The sequence below is a fragment of the Crinia signifera genome, chromosome 8, assembly GCF_055691185.1.
Source record: "Crinia signifera chromosome 8, ASM5569118v1, whole genome shotgun sequence".
NCBI lineage: Eukaryota > Metazoa > Chordata > Amphibia > Anura > Myobatrachidae > Crinia > Crinia signifera.
In genome coordinates this window covers 32,379,489-32,401,318 of record NC_139224.1, presented here as the reverse complement: position 1 = coordinate 32,401,318, position 21,830 = coordinate 32,379,489, and the positions used below count along the sequence as shown (strand labels likewise).

General features: G+C 46.5%; 1 protein-coding gene across 10 annotated transcripts in view; it reads right to left on the bottom strand.

Moving 5' to 3' along the window:
* CFAP20DC (CFAP20 domain containing) overlaps positions 1 to 21,830 on the bottom strand; it is a 269,546-nt gene that overhangs the window by 232,982 nt on the left and 14,734 nt on the right. For all 10 annotated transcript variants that reach the window (XM_083156078.1, XM_083156081.1, XM_083156084.1 and 7 more), the window contains exons 3-5: positions 21,622 to 21,711; positions 19,870 to 19,963; positions 2,523 to 2,595 (exon numbers count right to left, since the gene is read on the bottom strand). In XM_083156078.1, coding sequence (XP_083012204.1) covers positions 2,523 to 2,595; positions 19,870 to 19,963; positions 21,622 to 21,711 — 257 coding nt within the window. The remainder of the gene's footprint in view (positions 1 to 2,522; positions 2,596 to 19,869; positions 19,964 to 21,621; positions 21,712 to 21,830) is intronic.

Genomic DNA, 21,830 nt, shown 5'->3' with positions numbered 1-21,830 from the left:
TAATTATTAATTCTATCAAGGGACTCTCTTCTGAATAGTCTTCAAATACATAAAGGAGCAATCCACATTATCCTACTATCTACAGATCTAATACAGATTTACAGTCGCACTGCGGAAATACCATAGGGACAGTAGTCGCAGAGAGGATATGTTCGCAAAGTGACTGACAGGCAGAGTTCATTTGTTGGTGATATTGTGGAGGGGCGACAAAAATGATGTATATTAACCATTTTGGGGGTACAGACATAGACACACTCATTATTGCCGTGATGTATATACACGGGTGCCAGACGCGGTCCTGACAGTCATTTACCCGACTTTGTCAAAACTCCGACAGATGGTTGCCCGACGGTCCACGACCCCCATTTAGGGAGAATAGAATAGGTGGCGAGCGTATCGAGCCATCGTGCACGCAGCATGGTGAGCGCAGCGAGCTCGAAAGGGGCTTTGTTGCGCTCACCAAGCTGTCTGAGTCCGGCCAGTCGGGATCCCGATGTCGGGCTAATGACGGTCGGGATCCCGACTGTCAGTAGCCTATACCATACCCGTATGCACGTGAACACTATTGGCATGTACGTTAGGTAATGCATTGTGTATGCATTAGACAGAATTAGATGAGAATGACTACATCTGTATCTCAGGCTGCGTCTGAGATATCGTATGCAGAAAACACCGCACCAGCACCACAGTTCTGGCTGCCATTATGCACAATCATAACGTTACTCAGAACTTTGATAATACACAGTCCTGCAAAATACACTGGGAGTGAAGAGGGCGGGGTCTGCTTGGAAGATGACGATTTCCTGGCCTTGGCTACATGGGTAAGGCGGCCATTTTATGTAGAGTTTCTTGGATGGACGATACTGCAACCATGACAACCAGTGGAGGTTCCAGAGAAGGGGCATTCAAAATTCAAATAGTGGAGCCACACCCACTTCCAAACTGATTCACTGGCAGTTAATGCGACTCCACTATTTGAATTTTGATGTGCACTGCAGCCCTTCCTCTAGAGCCGCCACTGATGACAATTGATTGTTGCTGCAGTAATCTTTGAATACAACCTGGGTAAGGCAATTCTGGCAGTAGGTGTCTTTTCTCCTCAGACAACCCTTGCAGCATTAGCATATTAGAGCATTGCTGCTGTGTGCAATGATTGCGCAATGATGCGAATACCGTCCATCGATGAATCAGGCCCTAAGGTAATACATGAATCTGGGATGGAACAATCCCTGAAAATATACTATAGGGTTCCAGCCATGCGGAGTCTGCACATGAGAAGACGCTATCACCTTCTGACAGATGGTATCAATATAATACTGAGGGCGGGGCGGGAGATGGTGCTTTCTAAAGACGCTTACTAATATGTAATAAGAAAAAAAGCTTTTTCATTAAATGGTTTTCTTTAAGGCCAATGACATAAAGCATCTACTGCATTACTGCCCATAACAAAGTACAAGTAATCACTGACATTTGTTATGTAAAGCCTGAAGGTACAGTACACTACACTTATCCTGTCTGCCATAGCTGGCAAAAAAAAAAAAATGAAAGTTTAAGAATTTTCTTCCTCTCTGCGGTTTTTAGGCCAAATCCCGGGACCCCGCCGATCCCGGTCCCGGGATTGGCCACCCTATAACCAATGCAGGGAAAGGGCACTGATGATCCCATTTGAATATATAGCAACTGCATAGAAAAAAATGCATTTATTCTGCCAGTAAATAAAAAGATCAACAGAGAAGCACAGATACAGTATAGCACCCATACATTTAAATTAAATAAAAATAAAAAATCTGATTAAAATATTCTAATTCCAAAATGCTGTTGGAAACTTAGGCTTTCACGGGCATCCTCATGAAAACGCTGGGCATTCCCATGGGTAATCAGGCGGGAGGAGGTGTGTCGGGGATGACTTCAGCTGCCCGGCCTGTCTTTCGGCGGAATGGCTGCAAATATAAGTCAGTCTCCACTGGCTTATATTTGCGAAGCCTGAAGAAATCATTCAATGGTCAGCGATCACCAGCGGGACATGCAAGCAGATGTGTCTTCATAACATAGTAACGAGGGGATACGGTGGTGGCAGCCATTCGGCAAGGCAGGCCCCCTAGGGACTCGGTGAGCTGTGAACTTCGCAGCTTACTGAGTCAACCAGAATCAGTGCCTTAAAGAACTCACCCAATTGTTTCTACCAATCCTACAAGCTGATCATTACTGCACCTCCTATACTGCTTGATCACTAATAATCCTTTGTATTCTGTAAACTGACCTGATCAGAAATGTTTTACATTTTATGAGAATTTTTTGTTAATTTAAACAGATGTAATGACCATGTTGTCTCCTAGAAAATCTCAGAAGATACCGGTGCTTCGGAAATAACAATTAAATTAGCTTAATTACTACACGTCAACTTGATAAGTCGCTGTTTGTAATGGCAGATCTGCCAGATGCAATTAATCTAGTTACTTGTGCTAATTCAATTGATGAAGTGTCTCCGGTGCAGAATTAATACAGCTGATTGTGTTACTTACAGTAGCTCAGCGGAGAAGTCCTGTCCAACCGGGATGTAGAGCTGAAGGATCAGGAACCTCTGGATCAGACCAACTAGAAATGGCAGAGAAAAATATTATCAGTGTTTCCAGTCTACAGCTATTGGTAATATACTAACAGGCCTATTTATCATTTCTAGTAAAACTAGTTAAAACCTCGGCCAAATGATGGCTTCTGCAATGTACTTTCACTTTGAGCTGTGACAGTTTTTACATTCATTTTGAGCGGTGGCAGTTTTTACTTTCACTTCGAGCTGTGATCGTTTTTACTTTCACTTTGAACTTTGACCTTTTTAGCCCACGATCGCTACTCTATTTAGATTTGGGTGAGTTATTTTGTTTCTGTGCAGAGGAAATACTGGCTGCTTTACTTTTACACTGCAATTTAGATTTCGGTTTGAACACACCCCACCCAAATCTAACTCTCTCTCTGCACATGGTACATCTGCCCCACCTGCAGTGCACATGGTTTTGTCCATTAGCAAACCAAATGTGCTTTGCAAAATAAATCACCCCCATGTTGTTTTCAGACCATTAGGAATGACATATCAACCTGATCGCACAGTGGGGGCGATTCTGGTTGGTTTGTAAAAGCAAACTCCTTCTTTAATCAAAACCATGTGCACTGCAGGTGGGGCTGATGTAACATGTGCAGAGAGAGTTAGATTTAGGTGGGGTGTGTTCAAATTTAAATCTAAATTGCAGTGTAAATATAAATTAGCCAGTATTTACTCTGCAAAGAAACAAAATAACTCCCCCTCTCTACACATTTTACATCTGCCCCACCTGCAGTGCAAATGGTTTTGTCCATTAAAAAAGGAGGCAAACCAGTATGCATTGGCAATTTTATGGGTGGCTGTGGTCGCTGGCGACGTTGCTATGTTTGATGTGATGCAGTTTAACCTAGCGATAAGGCTAATAACTGTGAAATGTTGGCTCTGACCTTCATTACATCGCTCAGTGCGCTCTATCCTTGGTGCAAGGTTCCAAAATATCTGGCCAACATATCAACTTGGTGCACTCCAGTGTGTATTTGGATGGAGTGTCTTCAAACTGAAATCTAAATTGCAGTGTACAACTAAAGGTAAAATGTGTGGGCTACATGCAAAAGCAGTCAGTATTTACCCTACACAGAAAAAATATAACCCATCCAAATCTAAATCTCTCTGCACATATTACGTCTGCCCCTACTGCAGCTCAACGTGGTATTTCCAGTTGTCTGTGCACTGAAATCTAAATTGCAGTGTAAACCTAAAGCTAAAATTTGTGGGCTTCATGCAATATCAGACAGTATTTACCCTCCACAGCAAAAAAAAAATCTAATTCACCCAAATCTAAATATCTCAGCACCTGTTACATCTGCCGCACCTGCAGCGCAACACGGTTTTGTCCAGCTGCGTGCTCTTTTACTTACAACATAAACCGGAATCAGGCCCCTTGTTAGACACTGTACCAGACAACTATAAAGGGGTTAAAACAATCTTAACTTTCATGTCAAGAAAGAACGAAAGAAGAGAGTTGATCAGAGTGAGTGGAGTGTAGAGAGTTGACGTCATTCGGAGGTTAATTCCTGTTCCATCTACAGAGCAAACCTATCTCGGTGTAACACAAGTCAGAAGATGCATCAAGAGCCATTGGGGATTATGATTATAGCACTTAGGAATCTATAGATGTAGAAGAAAATACAGTGTATCGGATCTGAGCAGTAATAGCCTTCTGTGGAGACCAAAACTATACACATACAATGAATTCCTTTTAGAATCAGCATCGTCGATATCACTGCCACATTGTGTATGAAAAATATTACATTTAAGGCTCTCCAGGGTCCTAAATATATCTCTAACATGAATAACAAAGACAATAGGCTGGCTCTTCCGCTGTGATATATCATACAGGCAGAGTGTACAAACATAGTTCCCACAGCACAGAAGCAAACCGGGATTCAGCATACATTACAAAGAGTGTATAACAGAAATAACACCCAAATAAATGAAATAATACAACGCGCGTAAATAGTATTCTCAATACCGTAACATGACAGACTAGAAAGAAAATAATAATCCCTTAGCTGAAGACTAAAGGGCCTATTTATAAAATATGCCTTAATATAAAATATGCCGCTCACAGCACCGATAGAATAGCATCCTATCGGCATTTATATCACTGACTGTGAGCATCCAAACAATACCTTATAGAAAAACAAATATTGCTCGGTAGATGTGAACAAAGGGTCTAAGGCCAGATACACACTACACAATGGGCCTGATATACACTCACAGCCTAGCGAACAGGTCAGCGCCACCCAGGGCCGGTGCAAGGCATCTCAGCTCCGCTCACCTGCTCCACTGTGAGGGGGGTTGGGTGCTACTGGCACTGACCTGTGGCCGCCGCTCACCTGCTCCAGTGCCCGCTGCACTGGGGTGGAGGCGGGGGGGGGGGGGGGTTGTGGGTGTGAGTGCTGGTGTGGGGATGACTCAGTGCCGCTCTCCAGTGGCCAGCGCCCGCCCCACAGGCAATTGCCTAAAGCTGCTTAGTGGTGGTGCCGGCCCTGGCCCAGGGAAGGTTTGCCCTGCCCCAGAAATACTCACCACAGAAGGGGCATCTGCTGCCTTCTGCAGCAGCCCCTGCTCCCCTGGGGCTGCTGCCGACTTCGGCTGTTTGAGGCCGATTAGAGAAGTTCGGGGCCCCTTGGGGGGCTCAGGAGCGCTTGGGTGTTGGGGGGCTCAGGCGACTGTTCCGGCAATCCTTTGTTTGGATGATGAACACATGAATGGCCGAAACTCCCTAAGCGGCCCTGATCCTCCCCGATCAGTGACAGGGAGGATCAATAATGGGGGGGGAATCGGCAACGTGGGGTGGGGGGTTTGGGAGATCAGCAACAGACACAGTCGACATGGGCACAGTTGGAATTGAACCGCAGCCCCTCGCTTCGCTCGCTACACTCGGCACACTATTTTATTCTCGGTACTTATGTAATATCTGGGCTCCCGTTTTTCTTATTAGATCGCGTCCGCTCGCCACGCTTCGGGCACGGTGGCTCGCTGCAGTCGCCACACTATATAAAATCATCTCCATGCGTAGTTGGATAGTAGGGGTATGAAAAAAGGGGTGCATTGAACATGGGAGCCCAGATAATACATAAGTACCTTATTCTCTCCCCCACGCCCTAGTGGATGGTAGGGCATGAAATACCGCCTGTCGGCACATGTTGACTCAAAAAACAGTGAAAAACTCATGTCGACCTAATGACTGTCGACCTAAACCCATGTCGACCTTGGCCCATGTCGACCTGAAGTCATGTCAACCTTGACCCATGTCGACCTTTAACACTGTCGACCTTGGGGCCAGTCGGCCTTCCGGGGTCGACCTAATGACTGTCGACCTATGTCTCTTCTGACAGATGACCGTTTCCCCCGTTTAAAGCGCCAGGAAATCTGTGCTACCACCTTTACTGTACAAGTTCTCTTTTTTTTTAACACTCTAATTTAATTTTTCAAAAATAGTTTTTGACAATGTCATTCTGAGCAGCAAAGAGTGGAAAAAAATAGTAAAGCGCAGAGAGTATTCTTGTAGACCTTCACCACACACACTAAGGAGGCAATGATGGACTGAAATGGCAACATATGACATTAGGAAGCAGGTTGAAGATGGTGTCACAAAGGTTCCTTGTAACTCTGACACAAACAATGATTCAACTTGTCAAGCAAGACAAACATGTCATGTGACCTTTACAGCCTGCTACCTGCAAAGACCTAACTGCCTGAAAACTCTCCTGTTTCAGTATCTGTGCAATGTGGACAATGTGGTAACAGTCCGTTTGCCTCTCCCAGCATTTATACGTCTGCTAAATTTCTCTTAATTCACTTTTATTTTAGTCAGTTGTACTGGGGTGAGGAATTCAGAATGGACTGATAATAATACAATTATAAGCCACCTGTCACTCAAGCACTAGGGGCCTTATTCTAAGGCAAATTCCTTCTCAAATGGACAAAACCATGTGCACTGCAGGTGGGGTCTGAATAATCCCCTTAGGTCTGAATAATCCCCTTACTTAGGAAGCTCCCCAAATGATCTTATACAATAATGTCCAATTTTATTTAGAAGTCTTAATACGGCAGCGAAGGGATATCGAAGAGAATGCATAAAGCAGCGTAGATCCGTGGCTTGGCAGTGTTAGTAATTGCTGAAGTTGCTTTATTTTATTTGTCTTATACACAAGAGTAAGAAATGTCTTGACAGTTATTAATAAAAGTCCCATTTCCATATAAAATGTAATTAAACACAAACTGAAATAAAAAAGAAACAGAGTCAAATTAAATGGAGTTAAATTAAATACAAACATCTGTTGTTGTCACCATCATAATTCAATGGCAATCTTCTTTTCCGCAGTAAAACAAATAGAAATCTGAATTAAGTAATGCAAACAGACCGCTGGGTACACACACACAAAGATTTATCTGTCCAATCTGTCTGGCGGGAACAAAAATCTGGAAATGACAATTGATCAATTGCTCCCAAACACTGGAAAATGGATAAAAATAATTGTTCAGTTTAATATGATAAATCAGATGACTTTAACCAATTTATCTGAATTACTTTTGTTTGCTTTCTAGCGTTTGGGAGCAAATAGTTTCATATGGTCCCATACATTACCAGATTTGTGTTCCCGCCAGATACAGTAGATTGGACAGATACATCTGTAGGTGTGTACACATAATAATATTGACGTTAATCAATTAATTTCAACTGAAGTGTTCACTATATAATAAGTCAATTGGTGTCTGCCAATTAGTTCTGCTGATAGTCATTATCATTTCATTTGTTCAGCAACTGCAAGAGTTCTGCCTTCAGGCAAATGTGTCCAGCTACTGTATGGGTGGCATCCAATTAGGCATACCTCCCAAAATGACCCTCCAGGAGAGACACAATGCCCTGTTCCTGGACTTCCCTCTTAAATTATGATCACCATCATCTGTGGTGAAACACCTTTCTTATCAATTAACCTGTTTAAACCAGGTGCTGCCAATCATAAATTAGAAAGTACAGATGGAGCCGGCCTCTTTCTTGCAGGGGCTGGCGGTTCTATCGCCAGCTACCCGCCAGCGGCTGGCTCTCGCTAGGGGCGCGCACGAGACGCTCGAGCACCGTGGCTACAGTGCTTTCACCGCCGCCCGCCACCTCCCCCAGTGCCCCTCACCGCCCCCCCCCCCCTATCCCTTCCCATCTCCCTGAAGTGGAGATGGGCAGGGACGTCAAAAATCACTAGGTCAACAACTAATGGTTGACATACTCTAGGTCGACATTGACAGAGGGTCAGCACAAGCAAAAAGTTGAGATGAAAAAGGTTGACACATGAAAAGGTTGACACAAGTTTTTCAAGCATCACAAGATTCCCTGTGCATCTCTGCAGCTGCCGCAGCCAGGGTCATTGTTGCCCCTGCTATGGTCATGGAGCAAGGACAGATGTGTCACAAACCAGTCTGGTCTCCCCTGCCGCGCGATTACTCACCGCATCTGCATGTCAGGTATCTCATTCATCACAAGTTATCCGCACCATCTGTCAGCTGTGCCAGATCGCAGATACCTACAGATGGAGCAGCTCTCATTAGAGCTGGTCCTGGTAATTGAATCGCCGTCCGCCGCTGCTCATCAGCCGCCAGAAGGTGGCGCACGCGCACAAGATGCACATGCGCCCCGTTCTGATGGAGCCCGCCGTTGGCCTCCGCCACCTCCCGCTGCTCCTCCGCCACTGCCCACACCCCCACTAACCCTGCTTGTCTCCCTGAATAGGAGAGAGGCAGAGATTCCGCCATCCACCGTTAGCGCATCCCCGTCAGATGCAGCGCCTTTCCACCAGCAGACGCCAGCTCAGGGAATCTGGCGATTCTCTGGGCTGGATGAGAGGTGTTACATTTGTAGGTCATGTTCACCATACTTTCAATGGGCCTCTGGCAACACTAGACCACATTCCATGCTGGGTCCAGGTTGCTGCCATGACAGTTCTGGTCAGCTGACTGCAATCAAGCCAATCACAGGCAAGTCTGTACCTGACACTGTCCAGACACTCCCTGCACACCCAGGGGTATAAATCCACAGACCTGACTCCTCCAAAATGCCAGTGCAATGTCTAAACATAGTTACCACTAAATTTAGCTACTCTCTGAACGCGGTGTAGTTCTACCATCCTGCGGCATGTCACTATGGCCCTTATTCTGATCGGTGCGGATATATCCGCGTGCGTTCGGCCCGCCGATGTTTTGTGTCTGCGCATGTGCAGAGGCGTCTCTGCGCATGTGCGAGCGGGGCGTACGGCCAAATCCCGCATGATATGTGAACACTCCGAACAGGGGGTGGAGAGGGGCGTGAAGGGCTATTTGGGCTCATTACCATATGCATACGCCCCGCGTTTCATGGGAGTTCCCATGAAAACGCTGGGCGTACGTATGGTAATGCAGCCGTGACGCACGTGTAGGGGGCGGACATATGACATCGCCGGATGTCAGCTGCCCGCCCAGATCCCTGCTTTTGCACGGAAAAATGTCCGTGTGGTCTGAGGTTGCGGGTGCTGGTGGAGCACTCGGTCCTGCATTCGATGGTCTGAGACCATCGAATGATGGGGGAGGTTCCCTTAGATGGAGGAGGCGTATTCCGTGAAAAATACACGTGCGGTCCGTTCGGACAGCTTCTTACCGCATACGGACGGAGTTGGCGATCCGTATGGAAGGCGGGGTTTCGCACACACGTAGGGTGGCCAATCCCGGGATCGGGATCGGTGGGATCCCGGGATTTGGCCCCAAAATGACCGGGATTTCAATCCCGGGATTGGAGTATCCAATCCCGGGATTTCGGGATTAGACTGCGCATGCGCAGTCTAATGCCGGGCAGCGTCTGAGCACTCGCTCAGACGCTGCCCGGCTGTCCCCATCCCGGCGTGCGGCCTGCACAGCGTGATTAGGTCACAGGTCACGCTGCGCAGGCAGTAGCACTACATCCCCACCATCGGATCTGCTAGCCGCCGGGCCTCCCGCAGTTGCCTGCCTCTTCAACGAAGCCGCCTGCCGCCTGCTTCCCCCGCTTGGCACTCCCCAAAAGTAAGTGTGTGGCCCCGGCACCTGCTTGCCGCCAGGCCACCCGCATCACGCACCGCTGCCACCTGCCCCCCTCCCCAAGTGTCAGTTAGTGTGGGGGGCACAGGGGCATTTTTTTTTTAGGCATGCCAATCCCGGGATCCCGGGAATCCCGGGATTGAGCATTTTTCAATCCCGATTCCCGGGATTGAAAAAATGCCCCGGGATTGGCATCCCTACACACACGGTCCTGGCCGCATAATCGGCTCCGGCCGCACCGATCAGAATAAGGGCCTATGTAACATTCATTTGCATGCCCTGCATGCGAATGGTGCTTGTGAATGGGTGGCATCAGCCACCCATTCGCAAGGCAGGGTTTGGTGGACTCGCAATGGTGCGAATTCGCATCCCCTATAAGTGTACCGTGTACCGCCATAAGCATCCATTCACACAGCGATCGCATTGAATTACCCCCCTCTGTGCATTAGCGATGCCAATGGTTCTTATAGAAAGTGGATCTGCCAATAGAAACAATGGAAACCTCAATGAACATGAGATTGTAGGCATTGAATTCCCTAAGAACTAGTACCTCATTAATATAAAACCACACACCTCCCTTCTGTATAGGAAACAGGTACTTCAAGGGTATCATAAATTGCTAAACATTAGCCTGCGCCAATTCTTATTGGGTTTTCCTCCGATAATATTAGTATTCAGAAACTGCATTCTGGTTTTAGTTGTAATATCGTATGATGGATGACAATGTGAAAATCTGGAGTGGGAACACTTTATATTAATGCTAGCAATAAACAAATTAAAGGCTCATTTATTGTAGGGATATATTAATTTACTACACAAAATTCTGCTGATAGAAATAATTGAAAATATGCTAGTAACTTCAGAATAATTAATCACTGAACCATTAGCGCGGGATCTCATTTTTAATCCATCTCTTTTATTATATTGTGCTTATGCAGAGAAACTGCGAGACTGTCTCGGGTCTCCCGTTAGGAGAAAAATTTTTGTTTTGTCTGCCGCTATCTATATCCGATTCCTGTTTGCTTCCTCTGCAGAAGCCGTCAATCACTAATTACCCAACAAAAACAATATGTAGATTATCTTTTTGTCTTGACTGGTCAACGCAGAGTGGTCAAAGAGAGTACACCGCTTGTGTAGCGTACAGAAGTGTGGGTCTAATTCAGATCTGTTCGCTCTGCAGCATATATATGCTGCATGCTGCCTAGCCAGCAGGTAAACACTGCCACCCAATCCCCACTCCCCCGAATGCACAACCCCCTGCCGCGCGAATCCCAGCAGAAACAAGCTTTTTCCACTGACTAAACTGACTTCTATCCTGGCCGAAGATGGACGATTTGGGGATTTAGGGAAATGGTCAGCGTTTCTATGGGCGTAATATACAACAAACGCTGTGCTAATAAATTATTCTTTGGATTCTTTAAAATCCACCACCAACACTTTCTCTAATGTAGGTGTTCAACGATTTATTCAACGTCCCTTATCACCATACTGACCTGGTGCCGATGCCCTATATGCACATAGGGGTTTCTTTAAATTTTCAATTTGGTCTATTTGTTTAAAATTTCATGATGAAACTCCAAATTTGAATTGAGTACTGACCTATATATCAGGCCCTATATCAGGGTTTCTTTGCCATACCACGGATGGATAGTGAAAACTTCCTCACTGCACCTTGACAACTCCTGTAATCAGACGTTTGAACAGATACTAAACTTAATCATAGGCCCTATGATCACATTAAGGTTTCTTTTGGTCTGTATAATTTTCCTGGATTTACACCACCCCTTTCACACCACGTCCCCTTAATGCATAAACTCACCTATATGCCTCAGAAGGTATCTTTAGTTTCCAGGATTTTAACAGATATTGTTTGCACGTTTCTATGGGCGTACCCATAAAACACTGTCTGTTCCCTTGCTGTCACCCCTGCCCTCTCATACTGGAGCGAATGCCCCCGCAAGTGTGAAACTCGCCGAAGGTGTTCGCACAGGGGTTTTTGCGCAAACAGATTTTTGCGCATTAGCATGCACAAACCCGCACAGCCGGCCGGGGGACTTAATTTGGCAATATATGTATAATGAACTAGGTGCACAGCTTACAGACTAGTTCATTATACATATATTTTAAGGTCTATTATTTTGAATGACAACTGCCCTCTTTTTGTACCTTTCCTCAGGAGATTTTGATGGGGATGTCCAAAAAGCAAGTTAAGGGGTTCATGCAAATTCATATCACTGAGTGGTTCGGCCATGATGACGTGATTTGCACCACAGGCCCCCATCTGGAAAGACAACAGGGGTTGGGTAATAACCGGAACATTCCAGACCCTGGATTGCCAGACTGGAACAGATTCCTGCAGCAATCTTAGTGACTTTTGGAGATACTGTAGCCTTTCTGTATTATCTGGGGATGTGGTAAACTCAGAATGGTCCAGACCATATAGTGAGGCTGTGTTCTCTCTCCCCGTCTCCCCAGTGATTGCTGTCACATACATCACCCCAGACATGACCCCCCCCCAGACGGGGACGGATGGAAGAGAATTCTACTGTCTTCACAGTTTTCAGTTTCCCCAGTGAATGGCTGCAGCCCCCGACATGAACGCGGCTGCGGCCCCCGGTGCAGGACGAGGGAGCGCCCCCAGCGGCAACGGCAGGATACTGCCCCCATTGTATCAGCCCAGAGGACTCTCTCTGACTACCCCCTCTCCCTGCATGCAGGCTCCCCCCCCCCCAGCTGCAGCTCCAGCCAGGGCCCTGACACACTGCCCCCCTACAGCCTAAGGATCCATCCTGCTGTGTGCTGTTGAGCCCTTCTGCTGCTGTGAGCAGCATTATCAAGATGGCGCCACAAATGGCTGCCTAGGAACTGTGCATTCAGCCATATGTAACCCTATGTCTCCCCTGTCTCATTTCTGCTTGTATTGTTGCCTACCTGGCTGCTGCGGTGACCAGTGGCACCGGTGATGGCTGCTTAGGCACTGGGCTGCCCGGCGGGTATATGCTCCCTGTGTGATAACTGTTCTGTCTCTGCTCGTATTGTTACCGCCTGGCTGTAGCAACAACCAGTGGTGCAACTGATGGCTGCCTAGGCGATGTGCTGCCCGGCAGGTATATGCTCCCTGTGTGATAACTGTACTGTCTCTGCTTGTATTGTTACCGCCTGGCTGTAGCAACAACCAGTGGCGCAACTGATGCCTGCCTATATGTTCCGTGCGTCTACAATCCCCAGGATTAGCGTATACCTGTATATGTTATGTATATCTGTGCTCTCACTGTTTAACTACCTTCCGGCTGTTGCACAGCAATCCAAATCTAATTCCTAGTATACGCGAGTATACCTGGCCAGTAAAGAGGATTCTGATTATGTATTGAAATACTTTGGCTAAGTTTGTCAAGGCTTCTGACTGGATCGAATGGTGGAACAAATGTGTAGAGAGTGTAATTTGGCTATTTCTAATTAGGTCATGCCCCTAAAATGTTACCAGGGCCCGGCATACCTCTGGGCCGCCCTGACTATCACCACTGCACAGATGTGTCCACATACATCTATCATGAGACAGACGCACCGGAAGACTTATCCTAAATAACTAGTACACTATATGCAAACTAAAAGGTAAACAGTCACAAGGTCGATAGTCAACAGGTCGACATGCATTGGGTTGATGACTGAAGGTCGACAGACCTTAGATCGACACCTGAAAAATGTCGACATGGCTTTAGGTCGACAGGGTCAATAGGTCAAATAGGTTTTTTCATGTCCTGCCATCCATTAGGGCGTGGAGGGAGAATATAATAGTGTGCCGAGCGTAGTGTAGACTATAAGTTAAAGGGTGGTTATTGCGCTCAACCTATGGTTTGAGGCGCTGCCAAATGAAGGGGGATTCCCCAGCCCCCTGGATATACTGAAATACTGTGCAATTTGGCGCTGCCTGCCTGGAAGGTAATGCTAGTCAATATACAAATGATCGTAGGTGGGTTGCCTAGCGCTCACCTCTTATATAACACATTGATGCGTAAGGTAGATGTATGGAAAGAAAGTATATAGAAACGTGTTAATCCTTTAAGAGGTTTATTGGTATACAAGGTAAAATTGTGCAGTATAACACCGTTTGTCAACCAAGGAGCTGCTGCAAGCAGGTGATGTTTAGCAGACTGGATGGCAAGGGGGGATGAGATGTTACTGCGGGGGTGGTGGGGGGTATAGCTCCTGTGATAATGTCTCACAGGGAACTGGGAGGGTGAGGGGTAGAAGGCAGTATGTAAGCCGTACAAGTAAACAAAGTACTTGGATGGTAAGTTCAGGCTATAACTGTCCGTGGGAAGATGTAAGCATAAGTCAATGAAAACAATGTTCCGTGAAAGCAGTCAGTTGGTGAGGTCAAGGTGAGAGGGTGAGTGTCGCCGGGTGTTGGCGTCCCAAACCACCCGGTGATACACTAACCTCTTACCCGATACCTGGTCTCGTAGGTCCCTCGCCGGAGATCTGGCTGCAGACTTGTGCGGGCGGGCGGCAGCAATAGCACACTGCTCTACGGCGTCTTCCGTCACTTCCGGGTTCGGCTGTTAAGCTTGCGCCCGGGGTGTCAGGATCAGCCGGAGCTGTGTGGTCTCAACTCCTGTAATGGAGGAGACTTGAAGAAGTAGATGTGTCTGCGTGTATATGTCCAACGCGTTTCGGCTCTCTTAGGAGCCTTTTTCAAGGATGTCAGTGCCGGTGTCAGGACTGTCTTTAAATTCAGTGACCCTCCTCCTGATTGGTTGCGGGTTCATGATGCTTATTGGTTCATCATTCATCACTATGTCTACATTCGGGACCAAAAAACCCCCTGCGAAAAACCCATGTTGTCCTTTCAACGGTCGACCTTCCCAATGTCAACCTAATGCTTGTGTCAACTTAATGACCCTGCCCACCTGAAACCATGTTAAACTTTTGTAAGGTATCGACCTGTGGCCCGTCGACCTTCAGTTGTCAATCTAATGGATGTCGACCTTAGTTTGGTCGACCTAATGATCCAAACCCAATTAAAATGCGCCAATGAGGAAAAAGAAGCAAACTTGAGGAAAACGAATGTAAGATAGGCAATAGACAGGTCCAAAATGAGTGTCCCTCCCACTTCAAAAATACTAATCCTCAGAATATACACTACATGGAAGAAAGTCATTGGGACACCTCATGTCAACGAAAACCATGCGTTTATTTACAATCAATAGGGGGTAGGTCCACCTTTTGCAGAAATAACAGCAGCTGCTCGACGTGGTAAACTTTCCACAAGTTGGTGTAGCACACATAGTGGGACATTGTGCCATTCCTCCTGCAGTACAGTCATCAACTGTGGTAAGTCATCAACTGTGGTAGTGTAGAAGGGCGAGGGGATCGCGACCGCAACCAGCACTCAAGTTCGTCCTACAGATGTTGTATGGGGTTCAAATCAGGGCTTTTCGCAGGCCACGCTAGTCGGGTGCCGCGATTTTCGTCATATCACCCCATTGTAGCCCTCCAAACATGACACGTCGCGTTGTCGTCCTGAAACACACAATCGTCATTCCCATAGAAATGCCACAACGTAGGTAACATGGAGTTATCCAGAATATCTCGGTAGGTCGCCGATGTCATGTTCCCAAGCACTTGTACGAGTGGGCCCAGGCCATGCCAGCAGAAACAACCGCAGAACATGATGCCTCCACCTCCAAATTTGACTGTTGGCACTACACATTCGGGTAACAGGCGTTCTCCAGGCAATCGCTATACCCACACTCTCCCATCTGATTGAAACAACCTGTCCGTCATTTTATCATCAAATGATCTGCTACGACGCTTGCTTCCATATTTATACATGTAGGAAAAGTCCATATTCACTTTGCCAGGAAGATTCCATTATTTTAGAGTTAAGTCCAATGACTTTCTTCCACATAGTGTAGTATACTATAAGCAAAGTAATATTCAAAACTGAGGAAAAAGTAGAAAACACGAGGAAAAAGTTCACTGTACGGGAACCGCGCCACAGGTCTGGTGCCATATGGAGAAAACAGAACCGGTGTACGAGGACACATCTGTCGTAACTAGTGACTAACTCATTAGCCTGCCGCATTGTGAGATATTGCACCTGAGTTCTGTTTGCACAGATAGGTTTAGGCCTCAAAGCCCGATTAAATGTTTGCCTACTTGGACCTTCTGGCATGATCGTTGTATTATGTTTGTTCTGTTTCCAAAATGAGTGGGGAAAAAAGTAGAATCAAAACTGTAAATTACATTTTTATCGTTCCATTTCTGTAAAATGCTCAGCTTGTTTTATTCTCTTCAGAAATGATTTATCCCAGCAAAGTAGGGTAACATTGGTGATGCTTTTATTTTGTATGTTGAACTTACACATTTTGTACTTAAGAATACAAAAGGAGCTCTATGTGTCCTTTGTAAATCAGTGGATAAAGCCATCTCAGAGGTGGTTTATATTCAAGCTATGTGCTTTGTGGAACACAAATTCCCATGCACAGTATATGGAGTGTTTTCTAGTTTGTTCAACCCCACATGTCTTCATTTATCCTCTGGCTCATGCAATAACAGATGTAGCTGGGTAATGTTAACCACTTAACTGGATAATATGTTATATAAAAAAAAAAAAAACAGAAATAGACAAGATTTTTTATGATTGAATCAGGTAAGAGCATCTATTTATACATTTCCAAAATTATTTTACACCCCCCCCCCCAAAAATAAATAAAAAAAATAAACAAACAACGGTTTCCCATAAATATCAGCCAACATCAATGGCTGTGATATCGGACCAATTATCAGAACCCTCGTGACCAGTGGGGGTTCTTACCTATGGTTCTTACCCAGGTAAAATCTGTAGTGAAGCTAGATGCAGTCCGTGAGACTGCACTGGCTTCACTGTGACTGGCAGTGACTTCCTATTGGAAGTCTGACCTGCCAGTCACCCACCCAAGGCAGTCTCAGGCTGCCTGTTTGGCTTCCATGGGCTGCAGCTGAAGCAGCCCATAGAACCTAGGGTATGCACATGTGCAGTAGCGAGGCTGATACTGCGCATGTGCCAGTCCCGGTGCCTGTCATCTGTATTATACAGGTGACGGGACCAGTGGCAGTATCCCTCCTGCATTCAGGTATGAGCCACCGCTGCTTGTGACAATCACAAACATTCATTTTCCCAGCGGTTGTAAAGAGGACCTTACGGAAGACCTACACAGTGATTCTATTAGGCTTCCCCAGCAGCAGCAAATGTCTACCCCAGAGGGGTGGGAGGTGCTGCCAGCTGCCCGGTCAGCAGTGGAAGATCTTCCTTCTGAAAGAGTTGGAATTCTGACTGATACCATCAAATGCACCCATGTCAGGGAAAGCCATGCCAGGTGTGGTTGCATCTGAAGCCACTATGCCATGCAAGTGGTTAAGATAGGAGTAATCCCGTGTTCTGTCTCTCTCCCCCACCCCTACCCTCTTTAGCCACTGCACCATTTTCCAAGTGCCCATTTCGCACCAAACTTATAAACTGGATTATTGCCGGGAAACCCAGGTCCAGGTTTGGTGTGAAAGTGTCGGTACTCTTTACCTAGAACGGCGCCCGTCGCGGGCATCGCGGGTACATTTATGTATGGCCGCGACGCGACCGACGCGATGCCCGCGATTTCCCATTGAAACCAATGTTAAACATGGAAATCGTGTCGGTCGCGTCGCGGCCGGCCATAAATGTACCCGCGATGCCCGCGACGCGATGCTCCCGATTTCCCATAGGAATCAATGTTAAAAGGCGCGATGGACCCGATTTTACTGTTAAATGGCTCAATCCACCCGATTTGGCCATAGGAATCAATGTTAAATGGGCCACAGAGCCCATTAACCCTTAAATGTCCCCCCAAATTTTTAACGCCACCCCACGATCCACGCCAACCCGAAGCGTGGCGAGCGCAGCGAGCCCGCGAGGGGCGGCGGTACGCGTCCTCCGACCTTTTCATGCCCTACTATCCACTAGGGCGTGGTGTGAGAATATAATAGTGTGGCGAGCGCAGCGAGCCACCGAGCCCGAAGCGTGGCGAGCGCAGCGAGCCCCGCGAGGGGACGCGGATACCTTCACAGTTATGCGCGTCCCCTCGCGGGCTTCACAGGTGTCCGTGGCGAGGCGGACACCTGTGAAGCCCGCGAGGGGACGCGTCTACCTGTGAAGGTATACGCGTCCGCTCGCCACACTTCGGGCTCGGTGGCTCGCTGCGCTCGCCACACTATTATATTCTCACACCACGCCCTAGTGGATAGTAGGGCATGAAAAGGTCGGAGGACGCGTACCGCCGCCCCTCGCGGGCTCGCTGCGCTCGCCACGCTTCGGGTTGGCGTGGATCGTGGGGTGGCGTTAAAAATTTGGGGGGACATTTAAGGGTTAATTTGGCCTATTTGGCCCCAAATCGGGTCCATTGAGGCATTTAACAGTAAAATCGCGGTCAATCTGCCGTTTTAACATTGTTCCCTATGGGAAAATCGCGGTGATCGCGGTCATCGCGGTCATCGCGGCCATCCCGATTTACCCGCGATGCCCGCGATGACCGCGATCACCGCGATTTTTACCCCCGACGACCGCGATTTCAATCGCTGGCGCCGTTCTAGGTAAAGAGTACCAAAGTGTCTACCTTACTGTAGTTGTGTTATTGGAAAAAAGAGCCTGATACCTACTAGGGTCAAATCTGGCACCTAACGGAGTAGCCGGTGTTTTTAACTGTATGACCTGGGCAGTGGCGTAAGTTCGTCCCAGTTGCCCGGAAGCAAGATAAATATTGGTCCCCCCCCAACACACACACCATCTTATATAAATATATGTATGCGAGTATGTATGTTATGGATATTATGTTTAGAATAAAGAGTGTGACATCTATGGTCCTTCTAGGAGAAGTCAGCCACAGAAGCCATATCAATGGCTTTCAATTAGCTAATTCAAACTCACAGGGGAGGAGAGGTGCCCCCTTGGTAGCAGGAGCCCGGCGGCAGATGACTCCATTGCCTCCCAGAGTTCTGCCTCTGGACCTGGGTCATCCGCCTTGGGTCACGCTAAAAGCATATAGAGAGGAGGATCATTGGTACCAGAGCTGGCAGGGAGAAGACCCTGCAATAATCTGGTTCCAATCTGAGGTGTGAACAGGGTTTCAAACTGCTGTGACATGTCTTAAATAGGATAGGAGGGCATTGCCAGGGTGTGGTGGTGCAATTCTTGTCATCTCCTGCCCACTTAAGCTCTGCAAGTGACTGTATGAGAGGAGGGAGTAGAGGGGAAGCGGGAGGTGTTCGGGTGACTGGTCAGATACGGGAGACTTGCCTTCTTTTTTGTGATAGGCCAGGAGTGCCACTCCAATTTTTGGAGCCTACCGGCCATTTTAGGGGAGTAGGAAAGTAAGGCTATAACTTAGGTAATAGAAGCAATAGTGAAATAAACTTTTAAAACGTTTATACTGTAAGTATTTTATTCTAGAAGATAACAGATAGAATGTGATTGGTTGCAAATAGCAACATCCCATCTGAAACAGAACTCCCATCTTAGTAAATAAACCCCATAGCATCAGCCTAATCATTCTCACTCCCCATTCGCATGCAACTGGCAGAACAAGAGTTAAAAAAAGGACAAGTACTGACTGCTATATCAGTGTAAGTCCCGGTACTGCCGTGTAATCAGTGTAATTCCCGGTACTGCCATATAATCAGTGTAAGTCTCGGTACTGCCGTATAATCAGTGTAAGTCCCGGTACTGCCGTATAATCAGTGTAAGTCTCGGTACTGCCGTATAATCAGTGTAAGTCCCGGTACTGCCGTATAATCAGTGTAAGTCCCAGTACTGCCGTATAATCAGTGTAAGTCCCAGTACTGCCGTATAATCAGTGTAAGTCCCGGTACTGCCATATAATCAGTGTAAGTCTCGGTACTGCCGTATAATAAGTGTAAGTCCTGGTACTGCCATATAATTAGTGTAAGTCCCGGTACTGCCGTATAATCAGTGTAAGTCCCGATACTGCCATTTAATTAATGTAAGTCCCGGTACTGGCGTATAATCAGTGCAACTACCGGTACTGCCATATAATTAGTGTAAGTCCCGGTACTGCCGTATAATCAGTGTAAGTCCCGGTAATGCCTAAGTCCCAGTACTGCCGAATAATTAGTGTAAGTCCTGGTAATGCCGTATAATCAGTGTAAGTCCCCATAATGCTGTATAATTAGGGTAAGTTCTGGACACTTACGCATATGCTTGCTATCCTTTGGCAGCTGCATCTTGATAGTTTGGCTGCTTCCTTCAAGGACAAAGACAAAACTCTTCACTTCCTTATCGAAGTCCTTGAATCATATTAATAAAAACATAATAAATTAGCCATCAAATACCATTAGAAAAATCACACAGCAGAACTGATCAAATAAAATTCTTTTTGCTCTTTTTAGAATAATATACATTAAATCCTGGTTTGATTCTGATCTCAGGTAATGTACTGTAATCTCCCAAAGTGTATGAACACTATTGGCCGCCTGTGGTCGCGGCCTATATGGCTAACTATAGTAATATGGCTGTGTAGTGTGTAAGGGGATTTAGAGCGGCTGTAGCTAGAATCAAACTTTTGAATAACAGTCAAAGGGCAATTTAAGGTCTATTTATCATTGGGGGCAAGTGGACGCTGGTAACTATCACCTTGTGAAGCTGTATACTGCAACATTGCTGGAGGAAGGGCCTTTGTTAAGGCTACACTATGTACATACATGATCATCTCAGTGAATGCGAATAGCCATGTGAGCCAGCAAGGACATCAGGAAAGCCTCTCCAACAGCACCTGACCCTGTGCTAAATGGAAGTAATGCCTGGTACACACCAGAATGATTGAGATCGAGAGCAGATCGTAAGGCGATTGTACGATCATCTCGCAATCTGTTGAAGAACACGATCTGCCCACGATCTGCATACGATCTGCTCCCGATCCGATCCCGATCGGTAACCAGTTGAAGGGGTCGTTTTCAAATTCTACCTGCTGCAGGTAGGATCTGAAAAAGGACCAAAACGACACACGGGGCCGCGAATCAGATTGGAATCGGCTCAGAAATGGCCCAAAACATGCCCAATTTACATAGAATCGGTCGAGATTGTAGCTAAATTGGGTGTTTTGAGGCCAAATCATTCTGGTGTGTAGCCTACATAAGGCACCCTGAGCTGGTGTTACTTTGCTGAGATAGCCTTGACAAAACAAGTAATTCTGCCAACCCTATAGAGATGTATGAAGAAAGCAATAAGCCCTGATAACTAGCTAACATTGGGGACAGCAACGATTCCTTCACTGCTTGATAAGTAACCTTACCCAGAGCAGTCGAACAGCATATAAGCAGTATAAGGCTTCTCGGCACCATAGGCAAAACTTCAACCTACTGCCCCCCCCCCCCCCCCCAACCCCACACTGCCGCCAATACCCACTTTCCAGAACCTCAAGTGAAAGTGTGGGGTTGACAACTTAGAAGTTCCACAGCTGCCACCCGCATTGAGTGCAACAATGATGCCTTTCTCATAGACATTCTTCATTTTGTTATAGGCAGACTTGATGAAGCCCCTAGATTACGGTGCCCTAGGCAGCTGCCTAAGGATAGAGCCAGCTCTACACAGAAGTGTTCACCACAAATTAGTATATTTACCACTCAATAAATTGACCCCTTATACTCAATTTAAAGAAAAAAAAAACTTATAGAGGATTTACATTGAGGAAAAATAAGACACCCCTTTACCACATGCTATAACATATTAATATAATATGGGGGATAGCATATTATAGCATGTTGTAAAAGGTGAGTCTCGTTTTCTGGTTTTGGAATTTGTTTATTCAAAAGGTAATTTTCCACCATTTGCAACCAACTGGGAGCTGTCATTAACTTGGAGATAGACGGTCCTACTTCTTCATGTTAAAGTTACCAGAGCACATAATGTAGCAGAGGAAATTCTACAAATAACAAAATCTTCTTACTTTCCTGATTCCTGATTGGCTGCCGGATATCATCCACTTGGCCACTGGATCTTTTCCTTGAGCACTGAAGATTTCAACAAATGCTCCCCCCTAAAAGACAATACAGGGATTTAAAAACAGCAGTACTGTATATAGTGAGTATATAGTGATTTAATCAGTGGTGGCTCCTGCTATAGGGCTGCAGGACTGCAGCCCCTCCAGTTAAAATC